This window comes from Musca domestica, unplaced genomic scaffold (assembly GCF_030504385.1).
Source record: "Musca domestica strain aabys unplaced genomic scaffold, Musca_domestica.polishedcontigs.V.1.1 19, whole genome shotgun sequence".
Lineage (NCBI taxonomy): Eukaryota > Metazoa > Arthropoda > Insecta > Diptera > Muscidae > Musca > Musca domestica.
The window spans coordinates 7,258,443-7,277,438 of NW_026712245.1; the positions used below are offsets into that span (position 1 = coordinate 7,258,443).

The 18,996-nt window shown below is 36.0% G+C and overlaps 1 protein-coding gene across 1 annotated transcript in view; it reads right to left on the reverse strand.

The window, feature by feature from the left end:
• Window positions 1-18,746, reverse strand: part of LOC101898284 (protein Wnt-6) — a 106,694-nt gene extending 87,948 nt beyond the window's left edge. The window contains exons 1-2 of the mRNA XM_059121205.1: window positions 18,500-18,746; window positions 6,129-7,512 (exon numbers count right to left, since the gene is read on the reverse strand). Coding sequence (XP_058977188.1) covers window positions 6,129-6,190 — 62 coding nt within the window. The 5' untranslated portion in view covers window positions 6,191-7,512; window positions 18,500-18,746. The remainder of the gene's footprint in view (window positions 1-6,128; window positions 7,513-18,499) is intronic.
• Between the last annotated feature and the right edge of the window lie 250 nt (window positions 18,747-18,996).

The window sequence follows — 18,996 nt, forward strand, 5'->3', positions numbered from 1 at the left end:
TTTTACTATTAAAGTTGACCCATCCACAGAAGACCTCTAACAGGTCAATGCAACCCCAAAAAAAGATATTCCATTTATACAAGTCCTGCTTAAAGTCTTCTACCCGTAAAAGGCCTCTCAAAGATATTTTTTCTGCAGAAGACATTTCAATGGTCTTTTATCTGTAAAAGACTCTTCTGTGGTCTTCTATCCGATGAAGACCACACAGAGGTCCCCTATCCATCTCAAAAATGGGTCTCTCAAAGTTTTTCGATTCACAGGAGGCCTCTCAAAAATGTTAAGGGTATTTTATCCGAAGGGGTCTGTATTTGATACCATTAACAATTTCGTTTCTTAGAATAGACTCCTTAAATAAAGTTTTCTTATCACAGAGGACCTGTAGAAAGTCGTTTTTTACACTTAAAGGTCACCCATCCAAGCCCAAATAATGATATTCCAATCATACAAGCCCTGCTTAAGGTCTTCTACCCGCAAAAAACCCCTCAAACTTATTTTTTCTTTATACGACATTTGAATGGTCTTATATCTGTAAAATACTCTTCTATGGTCTTCTATCCGATGGAGACTACACAGAGGTCCTCTATCCATAGAAAATCTCCCAAAGGTCTCTCAAAGGTTTTCTATTCACAGAAGGCCTCCCAAAATTATTTTATCGGTAGGAAACTTCTTGAAGAGCTTCCACCCACAGGTACCTCTCAAAGGACCTGTTAAGGGTCTACTATCCACAGAAAACCTGTTAAAGGTCCCCCGCCATAAAAGACCTGTTATGGGTCTTTTATCCTTAGAAGACCTTTTAAAGATCGTCTATTCATTGAATTCCTGCTATGGGTCTACTATCTATAGAAGACCTCTTAAAGGTCGTATATCCACAGAAGGCCTGTTAAGGCTCTTCTATCTTTAGAAGACTTGTTAAGGATCTTCTATCCCTAGAAGACCCGTTAAGGGTCTTCGATCCACAGAAGACCTGTTAAGGGACTTCTAGACCTGTTAAGGGTCTTCTAACCTTCGAAGACCTGTTAAGGGTTCTCTCAATAGAAGACCAGTTAAGGGGCTTCTATCCCTAGAAGACCTGTTAAGGGACTTCTATCCATAGAAGTCCTGTGAAGGATCCTTTATCCATATAAGACCTGTTTCCTTAATCTATAGAAGAAATTTTAAGGGTATTTTGCCATAAGACCCCTTAAGGGTCATTTAGTCCTAAAAGACCTGTTAAGGCTCTTCTATCCATAGAGGACCTGCTATGACTCTTCTATCCATTGAAGACTTGCTCAGGCTCTTCTAAATGTCTTCTAACCATAGAAGGTTTCAAAGGTTTTATATCCGTAGAATATCTACTAAAGCTCTTCTATCTATAGAAGACCTCCTATGACTTTTCTATCTGTAGAAGACCTGATCAGACTCTTTTAAATGTTTTATATCCGTAGAAGATCTGCTAAAGCTCTTCTATCCATAGAAGATCTGCTAAAGCTCTTCTATCCATAGAAGATCTGTCCAGAGTCTTCCATCCATGGGAGGCTCCTCAAACGTCTTATAACCGTGCTTTTAGCTTTTAGAGCTCTTCAATCCATGGAAAACCTGTCAAGGGTCCCCCATAGGAGACCTCTTGAGGGTCTAAAAGCCGTAGAAGAACCCTCAAATATTTTATATACGTAGAAGACCAGCTAAAGCTCTTCTATCCGTAGAAGACCTCTCAAAGGACTTCTCTTTGTAGAAGACGTCTTCAAAGTTTTCTATCTGTCGAAGACCTCTCAAAAATCTTCCATCTAAAGACGGCCTCTGCAAGATGTTCTATCCTAGAATACTTCTCAAAGGTCCTAAACCAACCACCTTCTTAATGTTCTTATCCCAACATGAAACCTCAAAAAATTGTTTCTGCACATCCAAAACCACCCTCGTACATCTTGCCAATTTGACACTATTTCATGAATTCTGTATCGTCAGATGGATCATAAAACTAGTAATTGCAATAATTCACCTCTTTTCGCCTAGGAATAAGTGATGATAGGCCCCACATTCGGTCCGTTGGCGGACGAGCGGCATTTTCGTCTTGCATGGCATGGCCAATGTGATTTTGATTTTGACACTTTTTGAGATTTTGAAAAATCTAGCTTTTGATGTTTTAATAAGGACATCTCTGCACCTCACCCTTTAGCACCTCAGTTCCCCACAGATGGTGGCTATTTTTGTGTAGAACGGTACGAATGTGTGTGTGTGTTTGCAATTTGTTCACCTCAATTTTTTTTGCTTGGCCCTAATCTTGATTTTGATATTTTTCGTTCGTTCGTTCGCATTCATCTTCATCTTCGTCTTCATCTTCCTCTGTTTCTTGTTGCTCTTGTGACAATTTCCTGTGTGTGTTGTCATGTTTGATGCCGTGAAATGTTCTATTAATTTTCTACATTTTAATGTGTCAAGTTTATGAGAGAGTGAGGGCAACGTTCGGATAGACGTGAGTGAGTGTGTGTGCGTAAATCTGTTGCTGTGGCTGCCAATAATTATGTTTGTGAATGAAATAAGTTGCTTTGGTGCAGCCATCCAATTTTTTTCTTTAGTTCAGTTTTTTTTTTTAAGTCATATCCGTTCATTTTTGGCCATTCGCTCGGTAGTTCGTTCATTCACTGCTATGGCCAAGACAAAGGTCCATCAGTTTGTTTGATTTTTATAAATCAAGCGTATGATTTTTGAAGGTTGCCAACAGATGACGTCTTGTGACCATAACCAATTATACTCGACATGAATCTGCTTTTCTATATTTACATAAGACGAAAACATACATACGCACATGGGCATATCAATATTTGCACTTTAAATGTGTGCGAGTTGAGCAGGAAGTGCAACATTGTCAATGATGTGATTAGGAACTGCTGTTTCACTCGCAAAACGTTTGATAAATGATGGACGCACATGGCTATGATTCATGCGGTTACATGGAAAAATCTTTTTTTGGCAACTTTGGCCATTGATGGGTTATTAATGGGGTGGACGAGCTAACGCCAAGAAATTTGCAGGAAGCTTATACACGCTTTTGAGGTTTATGTGTATGATTAGCCAAAAATAGTTTTCATAAAAAAAGTTAGCCACGTTTTCACCAAAGTTTGTAGACTTTTGTTTCTTCAATACATGTTATGATATGCGATTTTGAAATGGAATTGAGATAAGCCTTCTATGCAGAAAAATTAAACATTCAAAAAGGAGTACTATAGTTATGTTAAGGTCTATCCATTGTGAGTAGAAAAAGGATTAGTATCCAGGACACTAAAAAATTATATATACAGGGTGAGATGAAAAAACTGCAAGCAACTTCAGACTGCTGTCATTTCTAAGCCACTCGTCCGACAGCGGTTAAAACTATTCCAGTGACAGCTCATTCTATTGTTTACAAGCGTACACAGCCATTTTGGTGAGAATTTTCCAGAACAAAAGTTATTCGTGATGGAATTCAAGCGTGATAGTGTGCTTTCTTTATATTTGGCTGGAAAACCACAAATGGCTATCGTTAGAGCACTCCAGCATTTAAATGTGAATAAATCTTTTGTGTTTCGTACCATCGCTCATTACCGTGATACTGGTAGCATAGCCCGACGTCAAGGAAGTGGACGGAAGAAAACAGCAACATCAGCAGAAATAGTTCGAAAAGTAAAGAAACGACTTGATCGAAACTCGCGTCGCAGTGGCCCAAAAATGGCTCGTAAGCTGAACATATCGCAATATTCCATTCGGCAAATATTGAAGAATGAGCTCAGGGTAAAGCCATAAAGCCAAATTCCAAAAAGTGCAAGAACTTACACCGTAACAGATAGGAAATAGACTCAAAAGAGCTAAAGAGTTACTTCATTTGGCTTGGTCGCTTGTTGACTGCCGAATTTGGTATATTCCGCTGAGAAAACATTCGTTGTCCAGAAAATGCGCACCTTCTGTTGGCCACCAGAACTCAAGCGCTAGCCATGGTGACGGAGTGGGCCGATATAACAGCCTTTGGTCGCTCTCCGCTCCTATTTATAGACCGTGGCATCAGAATAAATGCCGAATATTATCGCGAAAATTTTCTGGAGGGTGTATTAATGCCTTGGGCACGCAAACATTTTGGCCGCAGACCTTGGACATTCCACCCAAGAATGGTTACAAAATGAGGTTCCTCGCTTCATTACCAGCGCACAATGGCCACCAAAATCTCCGGATACCAATCCGTTGGACTATTGTGTCTGGAGTATTTTGGAAAGCAAGGTTGATACTAAAAAATACCAAAGTGTCGATCACCACAAGCAAGCGCTTCGTCGGGAATGAGCCAAAATACCGCAAAACAATATGGCGTTTGACTTTGTTGCAGTTTTTTTATCTCACCTTGTATATCTGTGAACCCTTTCTGGTACCTAACCCACAAAGGGTCACAATTTTCAATACTTTTATCTGTCATAACTTACTAAACAAGTCGGCGATTCTGGCGATTCTGGCGATTCTTGTTATATCTAAATGATGAATATGGAACTTATGATTTCACATAAAATTTGTGATAAATGTTCGATTTTTTTTTTGTAATTTTGACTATAGCTGGAACTTCACGCACGATCTAACATTTTCTAAAAATTCTGAAAAAACTGAAATAACAATGTCCCTCGGTAATAAGAGGTTCTGACCCCATAGGTTTGCAATGAAATTTTGATTCAATCATTCCCTTCGTACTTTCTGTTACACATGTAACTAGTAGATTTGAGTTAATTAAGTTATTATACCCTCCACCATAGTATGGAGGGTACATTAAGTTTGTCATTCCGTTTGTAACACCTCGAAATACACATTTTAGACCCTATAAAGTATATATATTCTTGATCAGCATAAAATTCTATGTCGATTTATCAATGTCCGTCCGTCTATCCGTCTGTCCGTTTGTGGCAATCACTCTAGCTTCCGAACAAAATGAAGTAGGTTGATAAAATTTTACTCCAGGTCCACGTCTTCGTATAGCCCCCACATAACGGTACGTCCCAATATTCGGTATTTTGATGATTTTAGCGAATTTATTCACCGGAATTCTTTCAAATTTGGTATTTGAAGTTCATAATGCATACTACAGCCTAAGACAGAAAATTGTCTTTGCAGGTCCACGTCCCGATATTCGGTATTTTGATTATTCTAGCGAATTTATTCATCGGATTTGTTTCAAATTTGGTATTTAATGTTCGTAATGGATACAACAGCCTAAGACAGAAAATTGTCTGTGCAGGTCCACCTCTTCGTAGAGCCCCCATATAACGGTATCTCCCGATATTCGGTATTTTTATTTTATCGACATTATAACCGATTTTTTTTTAAGTTACGCATTTGAATATTGTAATGGCTTATGACAAATGTTACCTACGCAGGTTCATGTCGTCGTATAGACCCTAATATAATAGCTACATTCGGTATTTTTTAGATTTTAACAGAAGTTTTAACGCATTTTATTGTTTTTGAGAATTGCCAAATTCGTTCCAAATGGTGGAGGGTATCCAAAGTTCGGCCCGGCCGAACTTACAGTTTTTTTACTTGTTTTAGTTTGCAACAAAAACATGGAACTCTCTACAATCTCCTATTGTATTACATGCTTGTTTTACTATAGCTATTGTTGTTCCTTCCCATATTTATTTCATTATGTCTCAGTTTCAACTTTAGAGATCTTATTGTTACGTTATTAGTCGAGCATTCTCACTCACTCGTATTTATGTAAATTTGTTGTTTACATGCATTGGTTTGTTTGTATATGTGTGAGGATGTGGTTTCCATTCCGATGAAATGAATATTGTATAACAGACGGGATTGTGATTCCCGAAACTTCCACATAGAAATGAGGACCTATAAATACGAGCGGGTGAGAAGGCTGCCAGTTAATTGCGAATCAGACCGCTAACTACTAAAAAGCAGAATTAACTGTGTAAGGTAAGAGCGGGTGCAAATTATTGGATAATGCTTTGTAAGACTCGTAATCTAAAACGAACCTTCGTTTTATTTGCTGCAACTCCCAGTTCTAAGTCTTCTCATTTTCAAATATTTTTAGGTTAGTCTTTCTTCAAATCTTAGATTTATATTGACGAAGAAAAATATCCAATAATGGTGAAAATTATATACTGTGTTACAAAATAATCTGTACTCACCAACCAAATCCGGTTATTGGCATTGCAAATATCACAATTGCAAATACCATAAATAACCGCATATCCGCAACGCTGCCTTTATGAAACCGGTGCAGCTTCACAAAATTGATTTTGGACAAATGATGATGATGATGATGACGATGCTAATGACAATTGGTGAATTGTCACAACAAATCAAATAATTCAATATCCCGAGGAGATAACATTAACACGAGCTCACAATGAAATGTATCACTGCTTTGTGGTCTGATAATAGAACATCAAGTCGATGAGAATAATTTAAACCCGGTTTTTCACTGAGATTGTTGTGAAATAATTTCTTGTTAGTTTCAGCAACATTTTGAATGAGTCACAGCTGCCGATAGACACATGTTCCGCGATACATTGAACGATGATGATTCACTGGATAATTATATCATTCCGATTGATCATTTTGCGCTAAGCTATTGATTTAGTGGTTTTTTTAGATCAAATTAAATTTTTTTTCACATTTGCAGATTTTTCGTTATTATCTCGTTGGTTTTAGCAGGGCCACTGCCAATGAAGCCCCTTCAGAAAAAACGCGTCAATTTTCTTGTAAAGACTCACGCGTACTGATTCGTTCTTTGGAAAGTTAATATTAAATACGTTTTAATGTGTGGCTGGCTTTATTTTTTGTTGTTGTTGTTGTTGGTTTTTTCTTTTATCGGAACTTTGTTTTGGTTTGGGTTTTCGTTTTGCTTTTTTTTGGTTTTAATATGAAAAGGAGTTAAGAGATTGGCCAAGGAGTTGCTTAGGGTTTTACGTTTTTCCCCGCTAGGGCTCAAACGAAAGGGAAACACACCATCATCCGTGGGCAACCAGATGGAGGAGGACAAGGCAAAGGTGATCGCACCAAACAAAAAAAAAAGAAGTTAAAAACAAAAATCACATAAAAAATAGTTTTAAAAGCCGCTTTGAAAATGATGGGAACTTCTTATGATTCCTTTCTGCACTTCCACTACTGGTGATGTTTTTTCTCCACTTTTTCCTCTCCTTCTTCTTCTGCGGCGACGGCTGGCACTTTGTACATTGACCGACGACTATTGGGCTGGTTGGCTGGCGATTATTCGCCCGTTGTCCAGCTGTTGTAGCGGCGTGAATGAAGTTTAAAGGATTTGTTTTGTTTCTTTTTTTTGCTTCTCTTTTCTTTTTGTTTACTCTTTTGTGCGTTTAAGCTTTGCTTATTGGTGTTGTTGTTGTTGTTGTTTCACTTAATTTGTATGAGAGTTGTCTGATCTTTCGGTTTTTAATCTTTGCTAATGTATTGATTTAGCCGTTTCTACTATAGCTGTGTTTATTATTATTGTTGTTGTTGTTTTGGAATTTTCTTAAAACTGGACTTTGGAATTATCATCACAATTTTCTGCACACAGAGAGAAAAAATTAACTAAATATTTCCAACTTTTATTTATGGAAACGATTCCACTATTGGGCAGATGTGAAAATTCTAATTCCGAAAATTTCGAGATAAAAACAATTATTTTCTGGAAGTACTAACTTGTACTTCATGGAAAATCAAATTGTTTTCTCAGTAGAAAATATTTTCGTCGAAGTACGAAAACATGAGTTCCTGATGATATATTTCTAATTATTTGGAAAAAAAAGTCCTAAGGAATGTACAGCTGATTTTTCGCCACAAAAAAAAAATGCCTATAACCAAGAGCCAAATTACAGTTTCTAAAACGAAATTTTCTTATTGTACGACATCTCATTTTCTAGAGATTTCCTGTTAAATAAATCAATTAACTTTCTGAGAACTGTTTATTTCTTATGGAAACAATCGACTTCTACTGAAGGCGAAATTTTGATATTAAAAAATGTTTCAGTTATAACGGATAATATTTGTGTATAAAAAAAGGTCATCCAGTTCGGGGGATAGATTTTTCTAATTGGAAATATATTCTAAATGATTTTAAGGATTGTTGTTTTTACAGAAAAAATGATCTCAATTGTTAAGAACAATCTCGAGATAATGTCCTCATTATCTAAGAACAGGTTTATCTCCTAGTGGAAAATGTCCTCAAGTACGGAAAACAAGTTTATTAGAATTAAATGTTCAATTACTTAAAAAATAAGTAGAGAATTTTTCTAACTGGAAAAAGGTCCTTCGGTACAAGGACCAGATTTTTCACATAATAATGAGGTGCTCATTATTTGACGATAAATTAAAACGATATGAACCCTTCAATTATTGATGGTATTTTTTACTAAATTCCAAAGGGTGGACACATTCCTATTTATTTAACAAACTCCACAGTAAATTGGAATCAAAAAAAAAAAAAAAAAAAAAAAATAGTTACTAAGCATAGCTTTGTTCTAGACAAAAGAAATCTCTATTTCAGGTCCCCAGTTGCCAAAAACTGTTCGTTCTGATTGGAAAAGTACCCTTATTTTAGGGATTGATTTTTTTTACACGAAAAGGACCTCAAAAATCAATAAAAATCAGTTACTAAGCATAGATTTGTTCTAGACAAAAAAATGTCCTCTATTTCAGGTCCTCCGTTACTAAAACTGATTTTTTTTCTGATTGGAAAAGTACCCTTATTCTAGGGATTGATTTATTTCTACACGAAAAGAACCTCAAAAACCAAGGGGATTTTTCCTCCAGAAAAATGACCTGAAAACCCAAGAGGATCTTTCCTTTCGGTGAAAAATCCCCAGATTACCAATGTAAATGATTATCAGCTACTGGATATTTCTGAGGCAGATTTTTTTCTTACAGAGAAAAGGTTCTCTATTCCAGAGGGCAAACTTTATTGGTCATTTGCCTTATGCTACAGAGGCTCAAATTGACCTTCACCGAAATTACGGGTTTTTGACCCTAGGTCTCTTTTTAATGAAATCCCTTTCAAGATAGACTTGAGATCTCTTTTTAATTAATTCCGATTCAAGATAGATTCCAAATTTTGTACATCGTTATATTTCTGTCAATATTAGATCAAGTTCGGAGATGGACAATATCGGTTTGATTTGATGTGAAAACCGACAATATTGGCCAATGCCTCCCCGTACCTCCCGCAAACGTTCAAAATTTCTAATGGTAAAAACTCTCGTAAACGAAAAACCTCTCTATATTTTGGTCTATATTAGAGAAATGGATTGTATCGGACCACTTTTTCCTCCTGGCCCCTTCTCCAAAAAAATCGAAAATATTGCTATAAAATACATTAGCATTTAATGTTGAAGGCAACAAACAAAGTATATCGTATTATTAAGAATCGAAAATGAACTATTCTGGCCTACCAATTGCTATAAAACTCCCTTAAAGTGAGAAATCAATGTTTAAATTTCTTCAACGTTTACGTATCCCAATATTTTTAGCTGTATTGGGGCTGGTGTGAGAAGGGAACATATTGGTCTACTCTTTCAGATATCTCCACCGCAAAAGTTTAAAAAGGTCGAAGAATGTCATTCATATATCACAAAAAACGAAATTTGGAACAAATTTGGCAATTTTCAAAAAAAATAAAAACCCTTAAAAAATTCTTTTAATATCTTTAAAATGCCGAATGTAGCCGTCATATTGGTACCTACATAAGCAACTTTTGTCATACCAAAACGTGCACCTGCACAGACAATTTTCTGTCATAGCCTATAGTATCTATTACGAACTTCAAATACAAAATTTGAAACTATTCCGGTGAATTATGTCGTAAAAATCATCAAAATATCGGGAGGTACCGTTATATGAGGGCTATACGAAGACGTGGACCTGCACAGACAATTTTCTGTCATAGGCTGTTGTATCCATAACGAAATTCAAATACCGAATTTGAAACATTTCCGGTAAATAATGTCGCATAAATCGCCAAAAATACCGAAAATAGGGAGGTACCATTATATGTGGGCTATACCAAAACGTGGATCTACATGGCCCATTTTCAATACCAAATGGTATAATATACATCTGCAGGCATAATATACATTTGAGTAAAGTTTTATCAACTTACTTTTTTTCGTTCGGAAGGTAGAGTGTTTTCCACAGGCGGAATCAAGAATATATATACTTTGTGGGCTTTAAAATGTATATTTTGAGATGTTACAAACGGAATGACAAACTTAATATATAGTATGGAATACTATATGGTGGAGGGTATAAACAGGCATTTTTAAATTTTTTAATTAGAAAGTGACTGTTTATTATGGGAGAATAATCTTCGTAGAGGTCTTAATTTTCTGAAGACAGATTTTCCTGCAGGAAAAATACTTTTTAATGCTGGTCCAGATTTTGTTTCTTTTGGAAGGAGGCCCTAAGGTATTTGTTAAAGATTTTTCCTATTATTTAAATGCCCTTGGTTTGAAATGAATTTTTTTCAGTGTATTTTTTATGGGAAAAATCACTACTACGATCTCAAAATTTATCATTTCATAATTGGAAGCTTGAATGTTAAAATAAGTTCTAAAATTTCTGGTGCTTCAAAAAAATTGGAGTAGTGGTAGGTAGTGAGTCCTGAGAATCATCAAAAGTTTAAATTTTGTTTTCTAAAAATTCTGACAATGATTTCCAAAAACAAAAGTTGATTTAAAGGCCCTAAACCTTTCCTAAAAATTGAATTTTCTAAACCATCACTTAATATTCCTATTCCAATAAATTCCTAAAGAAATAATATTCGATTTCTACATCTTTCCGATTTTCTTAGCACTAGAGATAAATGCTCTACATTTTTATTAAAAAAATGTTTTCTTTAAGGAAAGTTCTTTACACAAGATTTTTTGTTAATAGAAAGTTTTGAACTTTTATCAAAGAAAACCGTGATTTATTTTTGTTTGCAAAATTCTTAATAGGAAAAATCATTTTTTTTTTTATAGAACGAAATCCCTACACACTATTGTAGGATATTTTATAGGCATCTTCACCCTTCATTTCCCCTAAATTCCTGGTTTATTATTTTACTCCCTCCTATACTTTAGTTGATCATTTACAAAGTTTTAAGCGTACGACGATGCCAGAGAATAAACGGTGGTTGTTCAAAAATATCAAGGCTCAGGCTCCACTGAACACTTATAGCCTCTGCCGTTCAAGGATTGACTTGTCTGTCTGTGTTTTGGGGTGTTGTTTTTCAGCGGTCCAGCTATGATTTTTGGTTTATTTAATTTCCAGCGTGAAAAATTCAATTTAATGTGGTTTAAATGAAACTTTGGCTTTTGGCCATTAATTGAAACCAAAACAAAAAGGCAGTCAGTCACTTGTTTGTATTCCCGTCGTCGTCGTTGTTGTTATTTCTTTTGCGCGTACGAACGAAACGAAAACAAAAATTGAAACACTTTTAGTTTTATTTTTCGTTATTGACGAACGCCAACGGATCTGCACTTGACCACGAGCATCAACCGCGATGAACTGAACTTTGTCAGGGCGATAGTCTTGGCCCGATGTGGCTTGGTTGGCTATGCTGTTGTTGGATGCACAAAAACCGAACTACAGATGGTCGCACGGCCGGACGGACACACGGTCGCACGAACGGAACGGAACGAACCACTTTGAATGCTATCAGAAGAATCTTACAGGTAATTCACACAACAACAACGACAACATCAGATCGAACCAAATCAAATCCCAAATAATAAAACAAACGGAAAAATCAAAAATCAACAACACCGACCGACCGACAGCCAGAAAGACACACAATCAATATGCGATCGATCACACTCGAAGCTGAGTGAGGAAGAAGAGCAAGAATACCAACAACAACAAAGGCAAGCCGCCACAGAATCGGCGCTGGCGACCGCCCCTTAACGTCACCATTAACTTTGTTGTTTGCACTCATTGATAATAGCGATCGATATCGACGATGTGATGATCAGCACCACCACCACCACCACCACCACCACCACCACCACCACCACCACCACCACCACCACCACCACCACCATCATCATCATCGTCATCATGATCATCCTCATCATCATCATAATTATAATCACTTGATTATTGATACAACGATGATTAAAAGAACGGAAGAACAACAATCACAAACACAACAAATAAAGGTAATGATGTTGTATAAGAAAACAAACAACGACAACAACAAACAAATAACATAAAACACTCTCACTTTACACGCACTCACTCACACAGACGAGAGGAGAGAAGAGGAGCGGGGCACTTCACTCCAAACTACACACCGAAAATATTCCGAAATTCGATTATCAATTAATTTATTCTTGAAAATGTGTTCCACAATTTTCTAAGGATGAGTATTGAATGGGATCACCACGACACCGACTCAAGATATTTCCAATGAAAATCCCATTCATTATTAGATTGACTGATCGATTTGTTGGCTGCTGTCGTTTTGAGGCGAAGGTGGGCGATTTGTTGCTGCCACCAAAAAATGAACGTGTCGACTGTTCGCAATGTTCGGTTTTCCCATGGGCCGGCCACCCCACATGCCACAATGACTGCGAGGGCGAACACAAACCAACAACGTTGCTCTCATTTGGTTCGATTCAAACAACCAACTGCATGATGATGCTAATGACGGTGGGATTATTGCAACAATTAATTGCAATGGAAACGCAATGATCATACGACCAATCTTCATTATAATATCGATGATGATGATGATGAACATCATAATTATCATCTTACAATTCTAATGACGATGATGATCATCATCATCATGATTATCAACACTTGGATTTTTATGAATTGTATCTCTCGCGTATCTTTTCACTTTGTTGCTGTTCGTTAATTAATCTCAAATGAGGCGTTTTTTTAGCGCACACAAATTTTAGTCGATGGTGTGTCTGTCGCTGCGTTTAACGCCGCTTTTTCTCATTACACAGTTCAACAAAGTGTGCGCAGCTTGTTTGTTGTCTGTTCTTTTTCGTTTGATGTCGTCTATGGATTGTTTCCCTCAATTAAATGCTTAACTAAAATAACCAAATTGCAACCCACCTGTTTGACAGGGATTTCTAGAAGGAAAAATTGATAATTGGAGATGTGAAAAGGATTTGAAAAATTCATAAGGCTTCAGAGGGGTAGACGTTGATTTGGTCATAACTAAATCGATGCAATGCATTCATATAAACTGCTACCCAGCAAAACTAACCCATTATTTTTACAAGAACTTGCCACCAGAAATGAAATGAGTATTCGACTCGGTCCAAACTTGGCACATCCTTATGTTCCTGTAAACCTTAGACAAAGTTCAAGTCCACTCCAGAGGATTGGATCAATGTTGTTCATTTCATATCTCACCTATGTCTGATTTAAATGTGCCAGATTTTGGTTATAACGACTTTTTTATTCACCTTTATATTTTTTGGAAAATTAAGAAATGTGCCTGAGGTACCAGATATAGTGGACCATATGTGCCAGAGGTACCAGATATATATACTTCGGTCCACTATATCTGGTACCTTCCACTTCATCTAATACTGAAAAAAAAATTGGGATGAACGTCTAACATTTACTTCCAAGTATATGCGAGCAATTAATCAAAATTTAAAATTAAAGACTTTTGTGGGAAGGTACCAGAAGGAGAGAGCCTATGCATTCCATATTCACATCAGATTTCAGGTTACCAAGTTTTAAAAGAATCGCTGACTTGAGAAGTTAAAGGAGATATGGTTCTAATTATATGAGACATAATTATTTTAAAATTTGCCCCTTCGTGGGACAGATACCCGAAGGAGTAGGCCGATATATCTTCATACTAGGTCTTGTGTTAAGAAGAAACATTCTGGCGTGCCAAGTTTGAAAATAATCGGATGCTTATTTTGTATTTTATAAGAGTTATAATTATTCAAAATGTTGACCCTTTTTGGGGGAGATACCAGAAGTAGTGGACCGATATATTTCACCTTAACGTGTGATTATGTGTTGATAAAAATATTGGAATGAGTGTAATTTGAAGAAAATTTAACACTTATTTTAATTCATTCAGAAGAAGTCGGTCGATATATTCCATCGTCACACAAGGTCTTGTATTAGTAGAAATATTGGGACGCGCAAAGTTTGAAAATATTCGAATGCTCATTTCGCTTTTTATGAGCTTCATAGTTATTCAAAATTTTTTTTCGGATGCTTATTTTGTATATTATAAGAGTTATAATTATTCAAAAGTTTGACTTTTGTGTGGGAGATACAGGGTAGATATTATCCATTTTCGCATCTGATATAGCACTGACACAAATATAGGGATTTGTAAAATTTGTACAACATAGAATTATCCGTTCTTGTTATATACGGAAAATTATATTCTGTGAAAATTTTGACCTTTTGTGGGTGGGGATACCAGAAAGGGTGAACCTATGTTATGCATTCCGAACTTGAACTAACTTTGGAATAATATTCTTTGAAGCAAGTCGGATGCTCCCTTCGAGAGTTATCGTGCTCAACAGCCAGACAGACGGACTGACACCCTTAAATCGACTCCAAATGTCCTGAAACGGATTTGGTGTAAAGTGACCTAGGGTCTAAAACCGTTATGACGGTGAGATATGTTTCGATCTCAATATCAAATTAAACGACTCCAGTACTATCTCTTCAACCAAAACTCAATTTAGTACCACTTAGTACTTTCCCACTATTATACTACACATTTCCAAAACCACCTCCACAGACGCCAACAGTGGCATCTATATGAAATTTAGGAATTTCAGCTCTATTCCTTCACTCAATTCCAATTTTCATACAATTATAGTACACATTTCCGAAACAATCTCCGTATGTCCAGGATATACATAAACAGCGACTTTAATACAAAATATTTTAGATTTAAAGCACTATATGTTCAGCCAATACAAAATTTTACCAAATATGGTACTATTAGTACCTTTCGGCCACTTCTATGTGTTGGGAGGTATTATAAGTTTGATTGGGCCAAAAGGTCCAAATTATGAACCGATCCTAACGAAAATGGAGGTGGGGTTATGGTCGGAAAAGAACCCTATTGTTTTTGGAGATGATCGCACGATATTTAGGGGTTGAAATGGAGCAAAAACAGAAAAATTTCCTGATTTTGCAGTTGCTCTATAGGCCACAATTATGAACCAATCGACGCGAAAATTTACATGGAGTTAGAGTTTTGGAGTGGGCAGAAACCTACCAATTTGGCCATCGGACAATAATTAGCGGGTATCATTGACCCTAACTTTTATGTAAGAAAATAGGAAAATGTCCACTAAACCGCTAATATTTTCAATCCCAGCCAAATCAAAATACATTAAAAGATCACTTCTGACCATTACAGTGATGCTAATAGCCAAGAAATCGGATATATAGCAAAATAGGTACATTATATATATAAAAGAATTGATCTTATTTATTATGTTTATAAATCAAAAACCGCTGGGTCGATTTTCACAATTCCCATCAGTTCGGAATGGTCTCTTGCCAGAAAACGATAAAGTCGAAGAAAATCGCGGAAAAATATACCAATAAAAAAGTGAATATCATTTGTCGATTTTTTTCTATTTTTGTCATATTTTTTATCGCATGAGATTTTTTCAATTTGACTTACAATTTGAACTGTAAATTTTCTAAATTTTTACACCCCCCAACAATACATTTTGAGGGTTATATATGCATATCGCAATTGTCGTCCGATCCTCACGATATTTTGCAGAATTAAATCCTATTGTTCTTAAGATGTACATTTGGAGGTGCAAATGGACTAAAAAAAATAATTTTTTCTAATTTTGTAGTCGCTCTATAGGCCACAATTGAAAACAAATCGGCACGTAATTTCGCAGCAGAAGAGAGTTAAGGACTGGGAAGAAGTCTAGCATTTTGAATGACCATTGAATTATATTTAGCTGTAAAATGGACCACAACTTTCGTGTGAAATTGTTTTGAATACTTAACAGCAATACGGAGTGCGTAAATATTGGCCAAATTCTCCGGGTCAAAATACTAAGGGTAACATGTGGGCGGGGCACTTTGATATTATTTCAAAAACGAAATCTTCAAAAATGGATTTGGATATAAGTGGACTTTGAACATTTTGTTGTGTTTTAGGATATCACATGGTCGGCCCCACACGACTATAGCCTTTGCTTACTTGTTTATGTATACATAGATATCCCGTTATGCATGCCAAAATTTGGATATTTTAGTAATCTATCAGCCTCGAACAATCCGAAATAGGAAAGTTTCGAACATTTGCAGGCACAGATATACCAAGATTAATTTTTTGGATATTTTTCTCAAACTCCACTCAGAGCGTCATTTTGAAAGCTAATATTACCAGTATCTTCCTCGTCGATTTTTGATGATTCAACATGGCGCGATAACGTTTCCTTATTGACTGTAACGGTTACTACTTGCAAATTTTTTGAAGGCAAAATGCCTTCCCCATTTTTGAAGAAAAATAGTCCAATTATGACCCAGGAACAAAGTCCGCACCAAAGAGTAAGTCGTTTTTGGGTGCATAGGCTTTTCAATGCGCACGGATTTTCGAAAAATGCGACGCAGCAGCAATACTCTTTTATACCCTCCGCCATACTATGGAGGGTATATTGACTTTGTCATTCCGTTTGTAACTCCTCGTAATACTGATGTTAGACCCAACAAAGTATAAATATTCCGTCTGTCTGTCCGACGGTCTGTATGTTGTAATCACGCTATCTTTCAAACGAATAGAGATGGAAGGCTAAAATGTTGCACACATGTGTTTTTTTGCAAGTTAAGTTCGTAAATGGTCATGTCGGCCCCCGTTTTCATATAGCTCCCATATAACGGTACCTCTCAATATTTGGTATTTTTATGAATAAGTACATTGTAATAATAAGTTACATTATATTTCGAAATTGTTCTAAATTTCATATTTAAAGAGCTTTAATTTTTTCAACCTATGACAAAAAATTACTTATGTAGGTCCAGGTTTTCGATTAGCCAATATATAACCGCAACTCCCAATAGTCGGTAATTTTATTTTATTAGAGACATTATAGACTGGAATTTGTTTCAAATCTTGTCTTTAAAGTTCGTAAAGAGTATTCCAGCCTATGACTAAAAATTGCGTATGCAGGTCCACGTCTTCGTTTAGCCACCATATAACGATACCTCCCCATATTCGGAATTTTGATAATTTTTGGGACATTACTCAATGGAATTATTTTAAAGTTTGTATTTGAAGGTCCCAAGGGGAGTACCACAGCCTATGTCAAAAAATGCATGCAGGTGGTCGTCTTTCATAGCCTTAATAGAACTGGTTTAAACGGTATTTTTCGATCAACATTACACTGCAACATTAACTTCTTATAAGGTAACGAAAAGACGGAGCTGATACCGAATGAAAGTTTCGCAAAGTTTTTCAAAGTAATGTCGCAATGTTTCCTAGCGTTCTGCATGCGTATACACAACCATATTTGTTCAGCGGAAGGATAAATCTAATTATCTTTCAAATAAAACTGGAGCTAAGGGTTACCATTCTCGAAATAAGCACTACTTGAAAAAAGTTAAATGGCGAACCCCGTATACGTACTTATTTTGTCTCCGACAACGCTGAATTGAAAAAAACGTTGTTTTTTTGCAAGAAGTCCCTTGGAATTCTTTAAAAAAATTCTAGACTTCTTGGCCAAGAGAGTTAAGTGACATCAGGCATGGGTCTTTTTTGCCAAGATGACCTTATAAATATTTTTCCATTTTTTTGTTTTCACGATTTTGTGCCAGGAAAACTTAAAAAAAAATATGATTTTCAAAAAGTTCCTAAATATTCATCCACTTTTCCTACTTTTACTACAATTCATCGCTTGCTTTTCGCCTCTATTTTCCTCTTTGCCGATATCCTATCCGATAATGTTTCAAAGGCGTCCACAATGAACCCACTGGACCAGAAGTTTAGGCATAACATTGGTCTTGTTGCAAATAATCACACATCCTTAACCATTCATAAAATCTTGTTTTTTTTTCGATTCTGTCCCCTGTCTTCCATATAAAAAAGAACCGCTAATTTTTTTTTACAAAATTTAAAAAAGCGTGAACACCTCTTTATTAATTTATTTTTATGACTTTTATTATTATTATTCTGAATAGCAACTGTTTGCGCTGATAATCTTCTATCTTCCTAAAAATAGTTTCCGAAATCCAAAAATATCTAATTATTCTAGCTTGTTTTCTTAGATTTGTTTGTTAATTGTACATATCTCTGATGTTTTGCACAAGAACTGTTATTAATATCTTTAATTGTTTTCACATGTTCTCGAATATAAATAAATTTGCACTCTCATAATAAAATACTTTTAATGAAAGCATTTTAAATTTTATTTGAAATAAATTTTTTGTTGCTGTTGGTTTTTTTTTTTCTTTTTGGTTTGAGTAGACGTTGTTTCTGACTGATTGCAATGATATATCTCTGTCACACGTAAACACTATATAAATACAGCAGCATATTTTATATCACCATTTATTTGTTTTATTCAGACGGATTTTTATAATTTTGTTAACCTTTAGAGCTGAGGCACTGACAACTCGCGTGTAATCTGGTTGTTACGATTAGGTTCTCATATCTATTTACACTTTCCGAGGAAATTCTACAATTTTTGTTTTTAAATTATCAATTGCAGTTAGGCAATGTTACTGCACTTTTTTACACATTTCCGTCCTTACGCACTTGCAGTTCCGTAGGTGTCTGGCTGTGCTTCCCGTTTAACGTTTCAAATCTCACTAATTCCTCATGGCCCGAAAATATAAACTTTTACCCATCAGTCCAGTGGCAGAACGTACATCCATCTATCCACATCCATCTGAGCGTATATCTGCTGACTATCAGTCTGTCTGTCCGTCCAGCTATCCAAACGACCCACCGACCGACCGACCTACTACTTCTGCTAGGTTTCCACTCTATTTATCTGTTAATTCTACGAGAAGAATATCAACAAGAAATTGAGTACTTTTTCT